This window comes from Bombina bombina, chromosome 2 (assembly GCF_027579735.1).
Source record: "Bombina bombina isolate aBomBom1 chromosome 2, aBomBom1.pri, whole genome shotgun sequence".
Classification (NCBI taxonomy): domain Eukaryota; kingdom Metazoa; phylum Chordata; class Amphibia; order Anura; family Bombinatoridae; genus Bombina; species Bombina bombina.
In genome coordinates this window covers 1021363439-1021383927 of record NC_069500.1, presented here as the reverse complement: position 1 = coordinate 1021383927, position 20489 = coordinate 1021363439, and the positions used below count along the sequence as shown (strand labels likewise).

Sequence of the window (20489 nt, the reverse complement as noted above, 5' to 3'; positions counted from 1 at the left end):
AATATAAAATCTATGTACCTTGATGCTTGTTCACATAGACTGCCTATGCCAGAGACAATTGGTCTTCCCGGAGGTGTTGTCATGTTTTTATGACTGTTTGGAAGAAGATGGTGTTGCTGTTTTTGGTTTGTCAACAGTCAAGTACTTATATTCTTTCTTGGTTATTGTTTCCTCTGATTTAGCTCTTTCTATTATAGTTCTGTACTTTAATAGAAAGTCTGTAGTAGGGTCCCCAAAAAGGGGTTTGTAACATTTCTGATCACCCAGTTGCCTTAGTGCCTCTATCACATAAATTTCCTTCAGCCAAAGAACAATATTCCCACCCTTATCTGATGGTTTCACAACAATGTCCTGCCAGGTTTGTATTTCTTTAAGTGCCCATTTCTCGTGTTCACTCAAATTAGAGATGTTCTTAGTATTTACTTTATGAATATCCCTGCTTACTACTTTTAAGTAGATTTCAGCCTGATGCAATTGAGAAAACAGGGGTATAAATGTAGATTTTGTTTTTAATTTTGTTAACCAATTAGTAGGTGTGGTGAGATCTTCCTCATTTTCTTCAAGAAGAGAGATTCAATTCAACAATCCCTGTTCATCTAGATTGCTGTCGTCATGTTTGGTGTACATTTTTCTTAAAACTAGTTTCCTAATAAATAGGTACAGATCTATTTAGATAAAATATTTTTTATTAAACCACAAACCTCCTCCATTTACAACTGATACATTACATGTGACATACAATGAGAAAGACAAAAGAAAAAGCACAAGATTCATAAAAAAAAATACAAAGAGCTTACAGCAGCAGAGTAGCTATTACCTTACTCATAGTTGTATTCTAAGGATCTCATAGTACTCGCCTAGGGACCATTCCTTGAGCAGGTTTGCAATTGAAACTTTCTAACTTTGGCCTTAATCATTTAATTATAAAATATCAACAGTCAAGCTAATCTACTACCTTTGCTGCAGTCTATCTCAAAGCCTATGGAGGTTTCTCTCATTTTCATATTTTTCCCTCAATTACTTCTTTTATATGTCCTTGGCTATTGTAGTTCATATTGGAAGTATATAATCTTGGGGGGTAATATTCTTTTAATTTCAGTAATATCATTTATCTAAATAGAACAAATAAACATAACTCAATAACTCCTGTATTGCAACACATCAAACTCATGGAGTCACGGGTGCCCCCCAACCTAGTACCTATTTATATGGCTATTAGTAGCTCTCTCATCAATTTTCCTTTTGTTGGGTAGTCTCCTATATCAAGTCAGTCATTGTCTGTCTCCAAGAAATTCTCGTCCCTCTCCTCTACCCTGTCCCTTCACCTTCCCTGATTATCCAGTAAAACCAGATCTTCTGGAATGTAGGCCCTGTGTCTTGAATAAATGCTGCTGTCTCGTACAACGAATAAACCATCTGTATTCTGTTGAGGACCTCTGTCCATGTTGGCGCCTCATTTTTCCAATATTTAGCTATAGCTATTCTTGTGGTGGTACATAGGATTCTAATGAAAGTGTTTATATGTGCGTTTAGTCTCGGGAGTGTCTCATGCATCAGCGCCTGGGCTGGTGTAAGAGAAATCCTTTCGTTTAACAGGGTGCTGAGCATTAAAGACAATTTCCTCCAAATGTTTTGGACTCTAGGGCAGTCCCACCACATGTGAAGATATGACCCCCTAACTTTACAACCCCTATAACAGTATCTAGAGTTTCCTAACGTCATATGAGATGTTTTCATTGGTGTTAAGTACCATCTAAAGGTTGTCTTCAGTACATTCTCTCTGAGGTCTGCACTAATGAGGCCCTTACTAGCGTAATGAAATATATCATTCCAGTCATCAATCGTATGTTCTCTAGCAATATCTTCCTCCCATTTTAGTAGCAATGTAGATTTAGTCGTGTATTTAGTTTCCTGTAGTGATATGTATAATCTAGATATTGCTTTCTTGGGTCTGTTGATTGCTAAACATAAATTTTCGAGAGTCGTTTTTTGACTGTGTATTGTGGTCTTACTGATATATGTTTGTATAGCTGATGTGATCTGTAAGTAGAGGAACCAGTGTATCTGAATAGGTTCTAGCTTCTGTCTAAGCTGTGTGAAGGTCAGTAATTTGCCTTGTGAATATATATCTGCCACCCTGTATAAGCCTTTATTTTCCCATTTTTTGATATGGTATAGAAACTCTTCATTTATCAAGTATTTTAGTGGTATTATCAGGGTTTGTCTAGGTATCAGTTTCCCTATCCGCTGTATCTTGGTCCATTGTTGTTTGGCCAATTTTGTGGATTTATTATGATAGATCTCTGAGTCCCTATTCTTTATGTTACCCCAGAGAATATCTTCGGGTCCCTCCATTCCCCCCATAGCAGCCTCCAAGGCAGGCCAGAGAACATCTTTTTGTCTTCTCCCAAGCATTGAATTTTGCGCTAGTCTAGCTGCTGTGTAATAATCGTGCAAATTAGGGGCACCCACCTCCCCCAACTGTCTATGTCTTGTCAGGATTTGGTGTGGGATCCTCGGGTGTTTATTATCCCTCAGAAATCTGTGTATGTCTTTTTGGAGGTTCTCTAAGTCTGAACTGATAACTTTAATTGGGAGGACCCTGAACAGATAGAGGATTCTGGGTAGAATCGTCATCTTGACAGCAGATAACCTTCCATACCAGGAGAATCCCATTTTCCTCCACCTTCCTAAGTCTGACCTAATTGCTTTGTAAAGGGGAAAATAATTTGCAGCATACAATTTAGAAGAGTGGGTAGTCAGCTTTATCCCTAGGTATTTGAGCCCGTCTAATACCCATTTGAAGTCAAAATTTGATTCAATTGCCTTCATGGTATGTTTAGGTAGCGATAGGGGGAGTGCTTCGCATTTGTCTGCGTTAATTTTATACCCCGATATCTGGGAGAATAATTGTATGGCATGATATACGTGTGGTAACGAGATGAGCGGTTTCGTAATGGTGAGCAACACATCGTCTGCAAATAAGGTAATTTTATGATGTATCTTCCCTACTTCCAGTCCCCAGATATCAGGACAATTACGTATATATGCAGCTAAGGGTTCTATGCATAGCGCAAAGATTAAGGGTGATAAGGGGCATCCCTGTCGTGTACCGTTAAGTATATGTATAGTCTCAGATTGGTGTCCGATTGCTCTAACCTGTGCCGTGGGTGTCGAATATAATCCCTTAATGGCCTTCACAAACCGTCCCTCAAAACCCATTAGTGACAGCACACTCAACATATATTTCCAGTCAACTCGGTCGAATGCCTTCTCCGCATCCAAAGATAGGATCAGAGAAGGCATCCCTTTGTCTCGAAGAAAGTCAATAACCGATACCATTCTACGTATATTGTCGGGGGCCTCCCTGTCCTTAATAAATCCAACTTGATCAGGGTGTATGATTGAGGGCAGGATGTGTTTCAGTCTATTAGCTAGTATTTTAGTAACTATTTTAAGGTCCTGGTTGATAAGGGAAATTGGTCTATAATTAGCGCAGAAATGGGGGTCCTTTCCCTGTTTTGGGATCACCACTATCCTAGCCTGAAGCAGTTCTGTAGGTATTTCTCCCCCTTCCATAATGTGGTTAGCAAACACCACCAGGTGAGGCAATAGTATATCTCTAAAAGCTTTATAGTATTCCCCTGGGAATCCATCTGGACCTGGGGCTTTGCTAGGTTTAAGATCTTTAATAGCAGCTCGTACCTCCTCAGGTGTAATTTTAGCGTTCAGGGCTTCCCTATCTTCCTCAGAAATTGGCTTCAGGTCCGCTTTATGTAAAAAAGAATCAAATACTTTTTCCGTCAGAGGGCAGTGTTGCACTTTAGTCCCATCATACAAGTCGCTATAAAAGTGAGCAAATGTGTCAACAATTTCCTGTGGGTGGGATGTCATGTGTCCCTTTGAGTTCTGTATGCTCGGTATTGATAAGGCCTGATAATTGTCCCTGATTTTTTTCGCTAGATATCTATCAGGTTTATTTGAGAAGATAAAGTAGTTTGTTTTCAGTCTGTGTGCCGCTTTGACGGATTGTTCATTTAATATAGTTTGTAGCTTATTCTTAGTGCTCTGCAATTGCGTCAATGTGGCTTGGGATCTAGTTATTCTATGTGCCCTCTCTAGTGAAGTAATCTCCGAGTATAATTGTGTCAGGAGTAGGGTGTGTTGTCTCCTAGCTGCTGTCTTTTCTTTAATTAATATACCTCTAATCACTGCTTTATGTGCCGCCCATGGTATAATAGGGTTACTCGTGGTATCTACATTAATCTGCCAATATTCCTCTAGATCCTTAAGAATTTTATCTTTTACGAGCGGATTTTTAATACAAGACGGATCATAAGTCCATGATTTTGTTCTCTTTGGGTCCAATAGGTCCCCTAGACATAGTTTAGTAATTGAATGATCTGACCATACACACGGAAGAATATCTATATGTTGTAATATCGGTTGCAGTATCTGACTCGTATACACATAATCTATCTTCGAGTAACTGTTGTGTGCCGATGAGTAGAATGTGGTGTCTCTAGCATCCCCCTTAAGTACTTGCCAAGTGTCCTGCAGCATATGCTGCTCAAGCATCCCCCCTATGTTCTTAGCTACCCCTTTCTGTCTAGTCTTCTTTTTAGATTGCAGGTTGGATGTGTGTTTCATCAGTGATTGTATGTCTATGTTAAAGTCTCCTGCTAAGATTATACGTGTCCTAGACCAGTCAGTTAGTAGATGAGATATATTTTGAAAATATTTGTCTTGTTGTTCATTTGGGGCGTACACGTTGCAAAAGACTATATCTATTCCCCCTACTTGACCTGACACCAGGAGGTATCTGCCGTCTTTGTCTGCTATAGTTTCTTTGTGTGTGAAAGGTATAGAGGAGTGTATAAGAATAGAGACTCCTCTTTTTTTAGAATCTATCGTAGAGTGGAATTGTTGTGGAAAGTCTCTAGCCCAGTATTTGGGAATGGTGGAGTGCAGGAAATGTGTCTCCTGGAGGAAAATTACAGTAGCTTTCAGTCGTCTATAATTAGTCAGTGCTGTCCTTCTTTTTATGTCGGTGTTGAGACCTCTCGCATTATGCGAGAGCAATGTTATTCTAGCTAATGACATTCTTAAGCATATATTTGTGCACTACTCTTTTCTTACCAGTGGTTGGGTATTCTAAGGGTACCTTGTTCTCTTTCTGATGAGACCTCTCCCAACCTCTTAGCGATTCACCTATGATTGATGAGCTCTGCGTACTCGTGGGGCATCCCGTGACTCCAAAGAACAAAAACATAAACATTAATATAACCAAAAACATATTACAATATAACAGTGTGCTGGTCATCTTTTACCAACACCACCACAGTGTGTGTTTTGTACATGGTCACAACAAAAACCACAATATAAAGCATCTTATGAACGTTAATGATCATACAACAGTCTCTTAGGCTTAGTGTCCTCTCAACCCCTCTCTTTGTCATGGGGTTAATGATCCTTGCCTATGTCTTATAAATTTACAGCAGAAAAGTAAAAATCTTTCCAGTGGGTGCTGCCCTTATTATATCTAGTTTTCAAGTCTTAGCTTTCTTTTTAGTAACTTTTTTCCATCTCGGTCTCTGAGACTTTGCCTGAGAGTGAGAAAGTTCCAGAGAGCTTGTTGTTGCTTCCTTTTCTGTAATTTCTGGTGGATCCAGCTCCAAAAATTTGCAAATATCAGGTATTTCCGCTGTGTTCTTGATCGTGGCAGTTCTGCCATTTCTCACTACATGCAAGGCAAAGGGGAAACCCCATATGTATGGAATGTGGTGTTTCCTGAGGAGGAGGGTGGGTGGTCGGAGGGTATATCTTCTTTGTAGGGTCTTGATGCATAAATCTTGAAAAAACTGAATAACGTTGCCTTGGAATTTAAACGTGGGGTTGTGTCTTGCAGCTGACAATATTTTTTCTCTATCGGGGTATCTCAGGAGCTTAAGTATAACATCTCTCGGGGGTTGATCTGGTTTGGGCTTAGCCCTAAGGGCCCTATGGGCTCTTTCTATTTGAACTTCAGAGTCAACTGATGCTCCCAGTATTGCCCTAAATAGTTGCTGGAGATAGTCGTGCAGGTCTTCTGCTCCAATTGTCTCAGGGACCCCTTTGAGGCGGATATTGGATCTTCTGCTCCTATTTTCAATGTCCTCAATTTTCTCTTCTAGCTCCATTATCATTTGTTGTTGGTTTGTTAATGTTTGGGCTGCTTCAGCTACTTCTTCACTCATTTCATCAGTTGCTGTTTCCAATGAGTCTACCCGATTGCCCAGTTCAGAGATTTCAGTTTTGATATCAGTAAGACTGTTGGTAATCTTCTCTTGAAAGCTATCCATCTTTTCCCAGAGTTTATCGAAATTGGTCGCAATATCCTGTTTGGATACCAGGGCATTTAGATCCGCCTTGGTCACAGGAGTCATGTCTTCAGGTTCTCCCTCATTTTCAGATTCAGGATCCTCCTCCACTTCATTTAAAAGAAGATCTTTAACTTTATGGGCTCTGGGCGTTTTGAAAAATGTCTCCATAGATGTGCTCTTCATCCCTTTATCCGTCTTGTTCCCTTTCCTGGTTGACATAATGAATATCTCTCTGTGTCGTCCCTACCCCGGTCAGGTAGACAGTCTAGATAATCTTGCAGAATCAGGAGATATCAAGAGCCAAGTCCTTTTGATTCAATTTAATTAACTAAAGGTTGTGTTTCTGGGACTGTTCTTCAAAACCCTCCCCCTCTACCTAAGTAGGGGCGTTTATTCCATATATTAATAATGCTGCCTCACTTTCTTCATCCCATATGCTCAGGCAGTATGCTTATGTAATGCTATGAGGGAAGAATAGTGTAAGGTGAGAGGAGCACTGTTCCATATATACTTGTGGTAGTTCGTCTTGAGCAGTGTGTGATTGTTGGACCACTTCAAAAACACATCTTTACATCTTTAACTCATTACATCTCCCAGTGGCTTTTTCCTATGTAGATGGGTCATCATGCATTCCATCATCCCATACACTGGAAGTTAATTAATGTCACCAGCCTCTATACCCCAGGGCAGTTGTCCCCACTGGACGAAGACGGGCAGGGGTAATGGGGTATGACCTACTGACACAGCGTTCAGCAGGAAATGAAGGGGATAGAGGCCAGCAAAGCACAATTGTATTCAGTGGTGTTCGGTATCATGTGCTAACAGATTTTATAGTGATAACGCTACACCTCTCTGTCTTTATATTTACTACAATTCTTGATGTCTGCCGCAGTTCTGTACAATTATGTCTCTTTATTTCAAATCCACCTCATTAAGCTCTACCACTAGCCCTGTTATGGGTGCTGTTTGTGTTCCTTCAATTTCTTTTAACTGGCAAAGCTTGGCTAGTTCTGATCCAAAGCAGTTATACCTGCATTTATATTTTGTAAGCTAATCAGCCAAGTCTGTAATTTTATTACTCTGTGCAGGATATATGATGCAAAATGTGTGCTGAATGGGGATAAGCTTTTTCCCAACAGGTCCGATGTATGGCACCAAGCTAATTCTGAGAGGCAAGTGTCCCACTTCTGGCTTGAGTTGGTTAGATAGCCAGAGCAGGGACCGTTACAAACTGGGATAATCTAGCTGCATATAGGGCACTTATTAGTGTTACACTGTTCTATATTCTTAGCCCAGCATCAGGTAAATGCAAGAGTGTGGTGCGGCTTGCGGTAGGTTCTTACCCTCCTCACTGGCTGCTAGCTGTAGATCGGCACCGGTTCACTCCGCCTGGGATCTCCTGGTCCTGCAACGGGTTAGGCCGCAAGATGGCGAGGGTTCGCGCCAAAAAGTAAGTGGCGCAGCACAGCTCTCCGGCCTCCTGCTAAGGCCCACACAAGTCCCGTCCGGAACCGGCCTGTCATCCGAAGCAAACTTCCTCACAAGAGAAAAGGTAGGGGTCAAAGCATGAGTGATTCTTTGCGGCTGACAGTTGGCCTCGGTGTCTTCTCACAATCACACATGCGGTAATAAGCTGCCGCTCCGGAGCGGAGCCCCGACCCTCCGGGCAGCAGTGATGCGCAATCAAGGGGACAGCCGATAATCAGTCCGGAGCTCAGTAGTGGGTGTCAAGCAGCCAGTTGGGATCACCTCCTGGCACTACAATGCAGTTCCTCAGTATCCGGTCAGTGCCGATTCACACAAGTTTCTCTTCGCCCAAAAGCTGGAAGCACTCAAAACACACTTATCAGCCTTCAATAAGTAGATTATAAGTTGAGCCTATGAGAGACAAACAGATATCTACATATAAAAACTCCTTATTTATGCTTAAAATGCAAAAGTAAGAGAGAGCTCTTTTCATGAACGTCTCTCCAGCTTGACGGTTAGCTCCGCCCCCCATACAGATCTATTTAAAGTGATTTAAATTGTGTGTTGGAGAGAAGGATAGTCCTCTATTTAAAACGCTTATATGGTGAGGGGTAAGGGTTTTGTGAGGTTTATAATTTGGACGTTCTCTGAGTTTACCACCGTGGTCTCCTCCCTCAATCCTCCTGATTCCCACAGTTGTTTTTGTACCCCCACCTCGTCCTGTTTCTGAGCTTTCGATCTTGCCTGCCCACCCCTTCTTTTTCTTTTGTTTTTGGCTACTTTGATACCTCGTTTTTTTTAGAAGATAGCCTGTCTTTCACTAGCACTTTGCACCAATAGAGTTCTATTGGTGGCACCCTCTTCATTATCCTGCAGAGGATTCACATTCTGAGGATGCCACTTCATCTTTATTTGTTTTAGACGGGAGATAATTCCTCCTACGTCTAGGATTTTTCTCATCCCATTTTTTCAAAGTCTTTAATATCTCTAGCAAGTTTATCACATTTGGTTTGAATTATCTTCTTTTCTTTGGTGTCTAGTTCTTCCCTTAAGTTTTTGTAGGCAGTCTTAAATGTGTCTAGGGGTTCAAATTGATGTAATTTGAGATTTAAGTTGGAAATCTCCTTGCTTAGTTAATCAACAATTTCAGTCTTATAGTCGGAGAGGATAGCCACTAATTAAAGTGCAGATGTGCCTGGATCAGCGCTACTATAGCCAGAGGATCTATCAACAAAACCAATAAAGACTGATTTAAACATTTATCATGTACAATTTATTAATTGCTAAATAAAAAATAATAAAAAAATTATTCTATAAATTTTTTTTTTAAAATGACCGGTCACCGATAGTTACTAATATCTTCATTAAAACATACATTAACTTTAGTGAATTTCAAGTTTATGCATATATATTCTATAAAAGTAGCGTAAATGTACTCTAAGAGTATTGTAGCTCTGATATCCTACTATAGCTCTAAAATCCTACTGTTTATTATACAGTGTTAAAATACCCAGTTATACACCATATATATCGTTAGAGTTGCTATTTGTGCAAAGTTCAATCCTGCAGTCAATAGTTGCTGCAGGATCAACAGTCAGTATTTGCTTTACAATACTTGCTTCACTTGAATACACAGTGTGACTCCCTTCAATACAGATCCGGAACGATATTATATTGTCCTGGACTCCTACTAATTGCAGGTGAAGGTTGGTGTATAAATCTAATGTGCCCAATAAGGTCAAGCAAGTTTGTCTCGCCTCTGATGTAAATTTTCTTCAGACGCCACTGTGTCTCCTGTGCTTCACTGTGTGAAGTTTCGTTGATCCTCGTTAGGTGCTTACTTCCGCATCACGTGTTCTCAGCTGACCAATCATGGTCCTTTCAGACGGGAGAGCACGAAATAGCTTTGTTTCGGGGTATAGGCATAAAAAGTTCAACTCTGCGCAGATTGAGAAAAGGAAGGAAAACAGTTAGCTCTAGAATTACTATTAGACTTTTTATCCTGAGAGAGAAAAAACTAATTTCCCCCTAGTCACAGTATAAATTATTTAGACCAGACCCAAACAACACCTTTCCCTTAAAAGGCAGAGACAGAATTCTGGATTTAGAAATTGTCAGCACTAGCAGAACATGATTTCAACCATAAGGTCCTCCAAATTAAAACTGCTAGAGACTTTTTCTTAGCATTGGTCGTAATAAAAAAAACTGCAAAACAAATTAAAGCATTAGTTGTTTTCAAGAGTTTTAATTGATTAGAAAACTCTTCACAAGCAGACTCCTCAGACATCTACTCAGATAAACCCCCACACCAATGGGTAGAATCTGCAGCTACACAAGCAATATTAATTGCAGGCCTATAAATAAAACCTGCTTGCTGAAAAGCCTTTCTATGAAAAGACTCAAATTTTCTATCCATAGGGTCTTTAAAAGAGGTACTACCCTGCTTCCCAAATACTCACCCCTGGAATATGAACTGCATAAATTATTACAGGCATTTTCTCTGCCCAAGTCAGAATTAGGGAAACATCTGTAATCAGGAAGAAGGTTCAGCACGGCTCCATGAACACCTTTAGGAATCAGTCACTAACTCTGTCCACAAACTTAGCAAAACAGGCAGCTCCTCGATGATCCAGCTGAAGTGGAGAGGTGCACACCAGAAAGAGAGGATGAGTGAATTCGGAAGGTAATACTGAAGAAAAAAGGCAACACACCCGGTATTGCAAGAAAAAAATTTAACCTTATTCCGACATGAATGTGGATACAAACACACTGACACGGGGAGAAAAAAGGGGCGTATTCTTACGCGTTTCGTGCCGTACAGCACTTAGTCATAGGATGACAGGTAAGTACAAACAAGTTAGGTATATACCCTGCTGCTGCCAATCAAAAAATAACAATTAGTCATGGAGGGAACAAGGCAAATATGTTTTCAGTGATCCTTTTGTATTTTAATTACACTGTATTCATATCAAAAGAAAGAAAGGAAAAAAAAGCATTCCTCAGCTAAAAAAGAGAGAAATTGTCGCTGTCAACAAAACATAATAATTAAATGGGTACCTTTATGATTCTTGAAAATCAATAGGCCATGTATCCTAAGATCATAATAAAATGCTTTGCAAATGTGAGAAACTGCATATCAAACTCTTAAGAAAAAGAGAATACAGACATAACTAATGCAATTCATAAGTTTGTTAGTGGCTGTGAAGCCAGTAAGGATGCTCCATATTAAAAGTTAATAAATTATGAAAAAGAGAAAAAAAAAATAATAATAAATATATATATATATATATATATAATAAATGTGTATGTATAATGTGTGTGTGTGTGTGTGTGTTTTGTATGCAATTAAAGTTAGTATCTCCACAAAAAACATATGAAAGTACATAACAATTTGAGACATATTGCATTATGGTGCATAACTCTATGGAACAGATTGTGTTATGGTACATGCAGCTTAAACCTGCATAACAATGGGTTCTTGAAGAAAAAGAAACCTTCAATTCTTCACGTATGCATATTGTTTAAAAGCTCATATTTGTCTAGAGTTGTTACTAATAAATTACATTGCTTCCAATGAGCCAGATATAGTAAACCTGATACCGTTAGAATGTATATTATATTACTCTATAAAGTAACTTATGTCCCATTCTTTGTTTAAACCATGGGGCTCTCTAGTATTGAGTGTAAAAATCCAGAATAATTCTTTTTCATAGGATCTTATATTTATTGCCACCTCTAGGTGGGAGTTTCACAACGTCAATCACCTTAACATTCATATTGGGGTATATGTGCGAAGTGTAACCCATTAATGTGTCTTGCTATGCTGGGGTCTTTTACATAATTTTTAACATCCTATGACTAAGTGCCGCACGGCACGAAACGCGTAAGGATACACCCCTATTTTTCTCCCTGTGTCATTGTGTTTATTCCGACATGAAATGTGGATACAAAGTCCTGTTTTTTCTTGAGATACCGAGTGTGCTGCCTTTTTTCTTCAGTAAAACATCCTTAATCGCCAGTAAACTCTGAGTTCCCACCTGATGGATGTAAACCACTGCTGTGACATTCTGTCTGGCTAGAAATTCAGATCAGTCTCTTTTTCAGGAGAGACTAAAACATAACATGTCTTTTAAATGGGAATTAATGAGTTAAAGATTAAACAAAAAAGTGGAATATTTATTTTCTTGATCATCTGAATTTTTTTTCACCCACAGAGGATATTTCAGAAGAAACGGGACCTGGAATGTTCAACTTAACATACTTGGACATACTAAAGTTAGAAAAGCTAGTAGGATTATCAGAGACCACCTTTTGTATGCCTACTTTGAGGGGGCATGGCTTTGAACATCTCAAAGATTTCATATGCTCTACTATATCTTATTCCTGGAGCAAACTCTGAAGCTCATCTGTGTAGTTCAGATGGGAGGGGGGTGGATATAACTTTGGAAACAAGAGCATGAGCAAGGGGGATTATTTCAATAGATACACTTAATATTAGTAGGAAAGTGTTCAGAAGATCTAGCATCTGAGGAAGAAATAACAGAGGGGACAGAATCAGTATGCTTTATAATAGAATAAACAGACAAGTAATAAAAAAATATTACCCCCACACTTACCTGAAAGCCACCCATACTACTGGACTTATAATAAGCTTCAAAAAACTGCTTCCAGTAAATTGCTGTCACATGTACAGCACTTGATTGGCTGAGGATCTATTTGTGTGTTGAACTGACAGGAGGAGGCTAGGGACCATTCCCTGCAATACCTGTGGCAGGCCTGTAAGTAACTCCTGTAGGGTGTACTTGAGCCACTACGTGACATCCATCTGACCAGACTGTAGCTCTCTGAGGGGAAAACTAGATCTGAGAATCCTTCGCATAAACACCTGGTGCACCTTCCTTCTTCATCTTCCTCCTGTGAAGGCAAAGACAAGACTAGTTTCCAGTAATGTGCCCTCTAGTCTTGACTTTGCCTTCACAATCATTTTAAGGGCTCTTGGAGTTTGGGATCTTTCATGTCTCCTAGTGGCCAGGAGTATAACTCCCAGGAGTAATGGCTCAGGGACTCTTATTGTCAAAATGTAGATTTCTTTCATAAAGGTGACAAAAGTAAATTGCAACTTTTTTTTCTTTTTAAACTGCACTAACCATCTGATTTGTGAAAACTTTTTGATTTTGACTTTTATGACCCTTTTTTAATGTGGGAGCTAAACAATATCCATTGAATGTTTGCTAAAAATTATGTGCATTATTCTCCTAGTATATGGTGTATTTTAAATTAACATTAAAGTCAAATCTAAACTTTCAGATAATGCATACAATTAAAAGTTCATGAATATCTGACCTCGTTCTGTTGGTATACTTTGACATTTTGGGGGCCGAATTATCAAGCTCCGAACGGAGCTTGATGCTCCATGTTTCTTGCAAGCCTTCAAGACCCCTGCTCATAACCTGTCCGCCTGCTCTGAGGGAGACGGACAGACATCGCCGGAAATCAACCCGATCGAATATGATTGGGTTGATTGACAAACCCCTGCTAGCGGCCAATCTGCAGGAGTGGCATTGCAGAGCGTATGCTGTCGGCATTTATCGATGTGCAGCGGACATGATCCGCAATATCGGATCATGTCCGCTCGCACCTTCTTAAATATGCCCCTTTACATGAGAGCATACTGAGGTAGGCACGGGAGCATGTATGTGAGATGAGAACTCTTTTGTATAACATTGTTACAAACTTTTGTGCAAATCCTGTGGCCATATAGTGCTCAAGATAACAGAAGTAAAGTCACCTTTGCATAGGATTTTCTTACTCAAAATTATCTGAAGTGTTTTTTTTTCCCAATATTTATATAATGTGACTCAGCTTAAACATGTGGCAATGACTAACGGCTTTCTCTTTCCTTGCAGAGAGATACATCTGGTGACTACAGAAATATACTTCTCCTTCTCTGTGGTGGGGATGATGAATAATTTTTCCAGTAACCATAAGGAAACCAGCTTTGGGCTGTTACTGCTTCACTTACTAGAGCCATTGCTATTTAATTATATTAATGCTTGATTAGCTACAGTGCACATGAATATACATATATTCCATTTTGCACAAGTTTATAGTAAATTACATTTTAGTTAGGACCAAAACTGCCAGTGCTGTTAAAATTCATATTATGAAACTGAAACAGTTATCTTTGTGGTGTGTTTTTTTTTTTTTTTTTTTTTTTTTTTTTTTTTATGGGAATTCTGTTTAGAAAGATATAAATTATCATGTAAACGCACTTTTTATCTGCTGGATGATAAAGTATATTGATTATATTTGTTAAACTAAGCTTATACTTGAGATATTGTAGAATTACAGTGTAGAAATGGTACAAATGCTTTAAATGTATTTTAGCATTGTTGCCTTTCACAGTATTAGATAACTGAAGGATAAATAACAATTTCTTTACATCACTTTTGTGAATAATAAAGAGATCAATCGTTCCTATAAAGAAGTATAATAAACCTTTTTCCCCACACATGGCTTATGTTTTATAGCACAAGTGTCACCTTTTTTTTTAATTTACTGTAGTATACACAATTATTGATGATCTGCAGTGACGTCCCAAGTGGCCCACCACTTCAGAGCCTCAACGGAAGGGTGAGAATGGGTGTGTTGCGGCAGGGCCAGGTGTGTAACGGGTGGGATTGGGCCACCTGGGTGTCGCTAGCTGTAGCTGCCACTGTACCTGGGCAGAGTGGTAGTAAGAAGCCACTGTTGGGGGGCACATTGGGTATCCATTATGCAATGCCACTGATGATCTGAAATGTTGTATAAGGTTTGTGTTTTGAACCATTTTGCTGTACTTTTTTCTGAGACTCCAATATGCATAGTGAAGCATCATCTAATCTATCATTGTGCCATATATCTGGTAAATCTTATCACAGTTAGAGGCATTGTATTCTTTACTGTCCCTTTAAAAAGAATGGTCTGTTAAATTACACTAAGTTTAGAATAAAACTTTAATGGGTTAGATGGAGCATGACATTTTAAACAACTTTCATTTTACTTCTATTATCAATTTGCTTTGTTCACTTGGTATCCTTTTGTGAGGAGTAAATCTAGGTAGGCTCATATGAGCTCAGGAGAGCTGCAAACATTGTATCAGTGTTATAAAGACACATGCAAACACTGCTGTAAGAAAGACATAGGCGCTCTCCTAAGCCCCTATGAGTCTTCCTAGATTATTTATAAAGTGCAGAAGATGCCACTGTATTCCACAGACTTACAAATTTGTTTCCGTTTTAAATTGGCTGCACGCATTGCCATTTTTTATGGTTTAGTTTTCTGGTGTATGTAATTACAATTATGGGGCTAATACAACCTAAAATTTAAGCAAAATTACAAGGGAAGATGAAAAATAAATAATGAAAGTACATTGAAATTGTAGAACATAAAATGTTTGCAGATTTTTTTTAATATGCATAAGTAAAGTATTTAATGTACTTTTTATGGTAGCAGTAAAAGTTTCTTATATAAAACAAATAGGGTTGTGCACCCTCACTGTTATAGGAAGCCAACCATATTATGCTAGAGGCAAGATGATCTATTTTGTATTTTCTTGTGCTAGAAACAATCGGGTTGTGAAATAAATTAACTCGGCAGACAGTGCATCTTGATGTGTTGTAAAAAATGTATAATATCAAGCCTTGCTGAATGACTAATATGCAAGCGTTGGCCTTAAACTTCAATCCTCAGTTGGGGAGATCTATTATTTATTCACCATTTGCAGGGACATATGCAGTATACACTTTATACATTATACACCTTTCTTTATACATTGTTGTCTGAGAGAGAGTGATGTGTCAAAGGAAAAGAGATATTAAAGAGAATTGCAAAAGATTAGGAGAGCCATAAAAAAGGAGGGTGAGAGAGAGATCCAAGGGAGGCAATAAGTAATCAGTTTGATACCATGGAAAAGGAAGTGTCAGAGGGATGAGAAGAAATCAGAAGATGGTAGGCAAGGATCAAAAAGAGAGAGGATGGAGAGCAGGAGATCAGAGATAGGGAGGTAGGATTCTGAAGGAGAAAGAATAGTCAGGAGGAGGAAAGGGGTGGGTTAGTGGAATAAGAGAAATCAGACAAGTGGATTGATAGGTCACATGGAGGAAGACAGTGGTAGATGGATCATTGGAGATGTAAGGGAAAGTCATAGTTCAGACTGGGATTGATGAAGGCAGGGGAGTCCCTAAGGTAGCTAAACTGGTGAAATGTGTTCCCCAATCCAGCTGCTCCCTAAGCCCAGAATGTGTTGGAACTTAAAGGGACACTAAACAAAAAAGGGAAACTATATGATTATAAACCAATATATATATATATATATATATATATATATATATATATATATATATATATATATATATATATACACGTTTGACAAAATAAAGCTGCAGTTTTTATTGCAAATTAGTATATTGTTTTATGTTTATTCTTTTCACTGATTTCCCTGTCCCCCAGAACAAAAGAACTCCTGCTAACCATTTACAAACTAATATTTAGATATAGCACAAACTCTGTTTGCAAATGTGCAGACTGGGGTAGACTGCACTCTTGTATTCCCTTAAGGAGGTTTAACGCTGATTCAACTTAGTTACTATTGTAAATAAGGATTTGCCTATCGGGATGATGCTAAACTGATAATCCACCTTTTAAAAGCATGCAACAACATAGAAGCTTAAAGGGATATAATACTCATATGCTAAATCACTTGAAACTGATGCAGTATAACTGTAAAAAGCTGACAGGAAAACATCATCTGAGCATCTCTATGTAAAAAAGGAAGATATTTTACCTCACAATTTCCTCAGCTCATCAGAGTAAGTTCTGTGTAAAAAGTATACTCAGCTGCTCCCAGCTGCAGGTAAAAAATAAAAAAAAATGAAGAAATGAACAGCAGCCAAATCAGCATCAGCAGTGCTGAGGTCATGAACTCTTACTGTGATCTCATGAGATTTGACTTAACTCTCATGAGATTTCATAGTAAGCTTCCTTTACCTGATTGGTGAAATAATATGAGAGTTCACAAAGCTCATCCTTTCAGTTGTCCCGGGACAGACATACTAATATGCTGCTTAAAAATCCTTTACAATGGGATGTGGCTACTGAGGAACTTTTGAGGTAAAATATCTTTCTTTTTTACATAGAGATGTTCAGGTGATATTTTCTAATCAGCTTTTTACAGCTATGCTGCATCACTTTCAAGTGTTTTAAACATTTGGGTATTATGGCCCTTTAAGAAGTGAGAGAAAAGTAACAAAGCTTGTATAAATTGCCTTAAGCCTCCCTGGGAGAATGTGAAACAAGCACATTTTTAGATGTATTTTACAACAGAAGGCAGCAAAATAATTAATGAATGTATATTGCAATAATGTTTCACTTGAAATAATGAAACATTTTTGCATTGAAATGTCAAGTTTAATGGTCTTTTAAAGTGAAGGTAAACGAATAAAAGCCCATTTTTAAAATAAATATTATTAAAAACAGGGGCTCTTTCATTCATCAAAGTTTAGAAAGCAGCCGTTTTGATTAAAATTTACCTTTGTTTTTTTCACAGCCAGAGCAGCTTCCACCACCCGGAGATCCTCTCTTCACACATCAATTACTAATCCAGCTTCCTCCAATCATGGCATGGCCTCAGGCAATGACTCCCTTGGGGGAAAGCCGTGATTGGAGGTAGCCGGATTAGTCATTGATGTGTGAACAGAGGATCTCCGGGTGGGGAAGCTGCTCTCTGGCTGTGAAAAAAAACAAAGGTAATTTTTTTTTTTTTTTTTTAATCAAAATGGCTGCTTTCTAAACTTTGATGAATGAAAGTGCCCATGTTTTTAATAGTATTTTTTAAAACCGGCTTTCATTCAAAGTTTGCATTCCCTTTAAGCCTGGGATCCTTGTTCTAAGTGTCACAATAATGTTAGTTTACCTCTGTACTGCTGCTATGCAATGTTTCAGTGTGGATGCTCCCAGCATAAAACTAGTATTCCCATCTCATTGTCACACTTATTAATCCTACTAGCATAGCATATTCTTAGTTTATAGCTCTCTAGAGCCAAAAACTGTCACTCACCAAATCTCCAGTACTGCTGATTAACTAATAGGGATAAAATTATATGGTCTAATGAGAGAAATATGCACCTCCCTGTTTCACATCACTTAAAGGGACATGAAACCCAATTTTTTTTCTTTCGTGATTTAGAAAGAGCATGTCATTTTAAACAACTTTCTAATTTACTTCTATTATCTAATTTGATTCATTCTCTTGATAGCACTTGCTGAAAAGCATATCTAGATATGCTCAGTAGCTGCTGATTGGTTGCTGCACATAGAGGCCTTGTGTGTTTGGCTCACACATGTGCATTGTTATTTCTTGAACAAAGGATATCTAAAGAATTGAGCAAATTTGATAATACAAGTAAATTGGAAAGTTGTTTTAAAATTGCATGCCCTATCCGAATCGTAAAAGTTTAATTTTGACTAGACTGTCCCTTTAACCTTTTTGCAGGCAATACACTAAATCTGTCAGTTAATTTGATCACAAACCCAAAGTTCTTGCACAGATATAAACACAACACAAGTAATACACAGCCTGTTTACACTATTCTGTAATATAATTCACTATATCACTTCTACATATAGAACACTTCTGAAAAATGAGAAAGTCATTTGAGAATTTAGCAGGAATGTTGACACAATTTCTGGAGGTAAAATAATCTAAGATAGTATCTAAAGGTTTAGAGAGTCAATGCTAGATGCAGACTGAGAGAAATTAATCAATACATATATAACTCCTAGAATGTTCCATAATTGGAATCATGATACTCCTTATAAATGCCCCAAAAGCCAACTCCTAGACCCTTTTCTAATTCACTTATTAATGCCCATACATGATAATGCTTTGGGGGATATTAGAATACTGGTTGCAGTCATTGTCGTTAGTGTTATACACACAAACACAGGCATATACATATGCGCACACACACATGTATATACACATATAATAGTTTTGTGTCACTTACTCAAATTATAGGCAATAAAACTCTTAAAGTGACTATAAACATCTAGTAATAATGACATTTTTGTTGTGCTGCTGTAAAATAACATACCAGCCAAGTCTAAACATTTTTAAAGCAAATTAACAATTTTGTTTGCTGCAATTGTTTTTCAATAGTCGGACTCTACCCACCTCTTGCCTTGTTTGGTTCAGTCAAATTAAGCTTGAATCTGCAGACACAAAGCTAAGTCAGTCATTATGTTGGAACAGGGCCGGACTGGGACCAAAAATAGGCCCGGGCATTTTAAGGCAAAGCAGCCCACTCCATCCCCCATATTTAAGTTAACTGTCCACATACACACTACACATATACACAAGCATATGCATGCACACACAACACTAATACACATGCTCATAAGCACGCACACAACACATACACACACTCTCATATGCATGCACACCACACATACACACTAATATGCATGCACACCACACAAAGCATTGTAGTTAAGTCATCATTGTATTAAAACAAACTAAGGGATATAGTCAATGGTAATCAAATACTGCAAGCAAGAAATACCATTAAAACACCTATTTACTGTAGTTGTTTTTTATGTGTAAAAGTAACGTTAGTACAAGTGAAGGGTCACATCCCCTTTGCCAATGAACAATGTCAGTCCCCGTAACAATGCAATATTATTTGTCAGTTTGTGGCACCACCTATGCATCTGCTGATACTCCCTTCATGTAAAATAAAGTATTACAATACTTTTGAGAATACCAGCCCTACTGCTAACAAGGATACCAGTAGTCATCAACAAAAGTTATACTCCGTAACCTGTGTCACCAGCTCAGCTTGGCACAAACTATGCAGATGCTGTTGCTACCTTTTTCAAAGAAAAATGAAAAAATAACCAGTGAGGGGCAATAACACTTTGGAAAAGCCCTTCCACAGAGGAATACCATCCCCCCTCAACACTAAGAGTCAGTAACAAGTGTAAACTAATAAGCTTGACACTTTATATATCGTTGCTGCTAATATCCCCCCTCTCCCTGGAGCACTACAGCTGCATCAAGTCCCTGCTCCGATTAGGTAGATCACACTGTGCCCTAGAAAATTATAAATATATATTTATACATCTATATAAATAAATACACACACATATATATAAATACACAGCAAGGACAGGATCTGGTGTAAATCCTACTATATCCACAACAGTGAAAGCCAGCACCAGAGGTTCAAATAACACTTTTAATGATAAAAAAAACAAAACAAAAAAAACCTAATGTTTCGGCCACACTAGGAGGCCTTGGTCACATGTATGAAGTCACATACGACAAGCATAAAACATATCTCCCAACGAGTGCCTTAAACACCCCCACCTAATAGCCTGATACACTAAACAAACCTCCATAATTAGCACGCAAAACAGCTGCAACAGTATACGTCATGATCATGTGGTCGTGGTCATAGCGACCAGAATACAACAAACGTGCATGCATGATGACGTAACTAAGATGGCGTCAGTTGTCATGGGAACGTATGTGTAATGCAATCCTGTCTAATCAACAACCAATAGTATGTGGGCAAACCGCCCCCAGTAAATCTCATGTATGTTACCATGTCAACCAATCAG

The 20489-nt window shown here is 38.5% G+C and overlaps 1 protein-coding gene across 6 annotated transcripts in view; it reads left to right on the top strand.

Moving 5' to 3' along the window:
* Positions 1-14340, top strand: part of ANXA5 (annexin A5) — a 194263-nt gene extending 179923 nt beyond the window's left edge. For all 6 annotated transcript variants that reach the window (XM_053703609.1, XM_053703610.1, XM_053703604.1 and 3 more), the window contains one exon: positions 13736-14340. In XM_053703609.1, the coding sequence (XP_053559584.1) occupies positions 13736-13798 (63 nt within the window). In that variant the 3' untranslated portion in view covers positions 13799-14340. The remainder of the gene's footprint in view (positions 1-13735) is intronic.
* The last annotated feature ends 6149 nt before the right edge of the window (positions 14341-20489 follow it).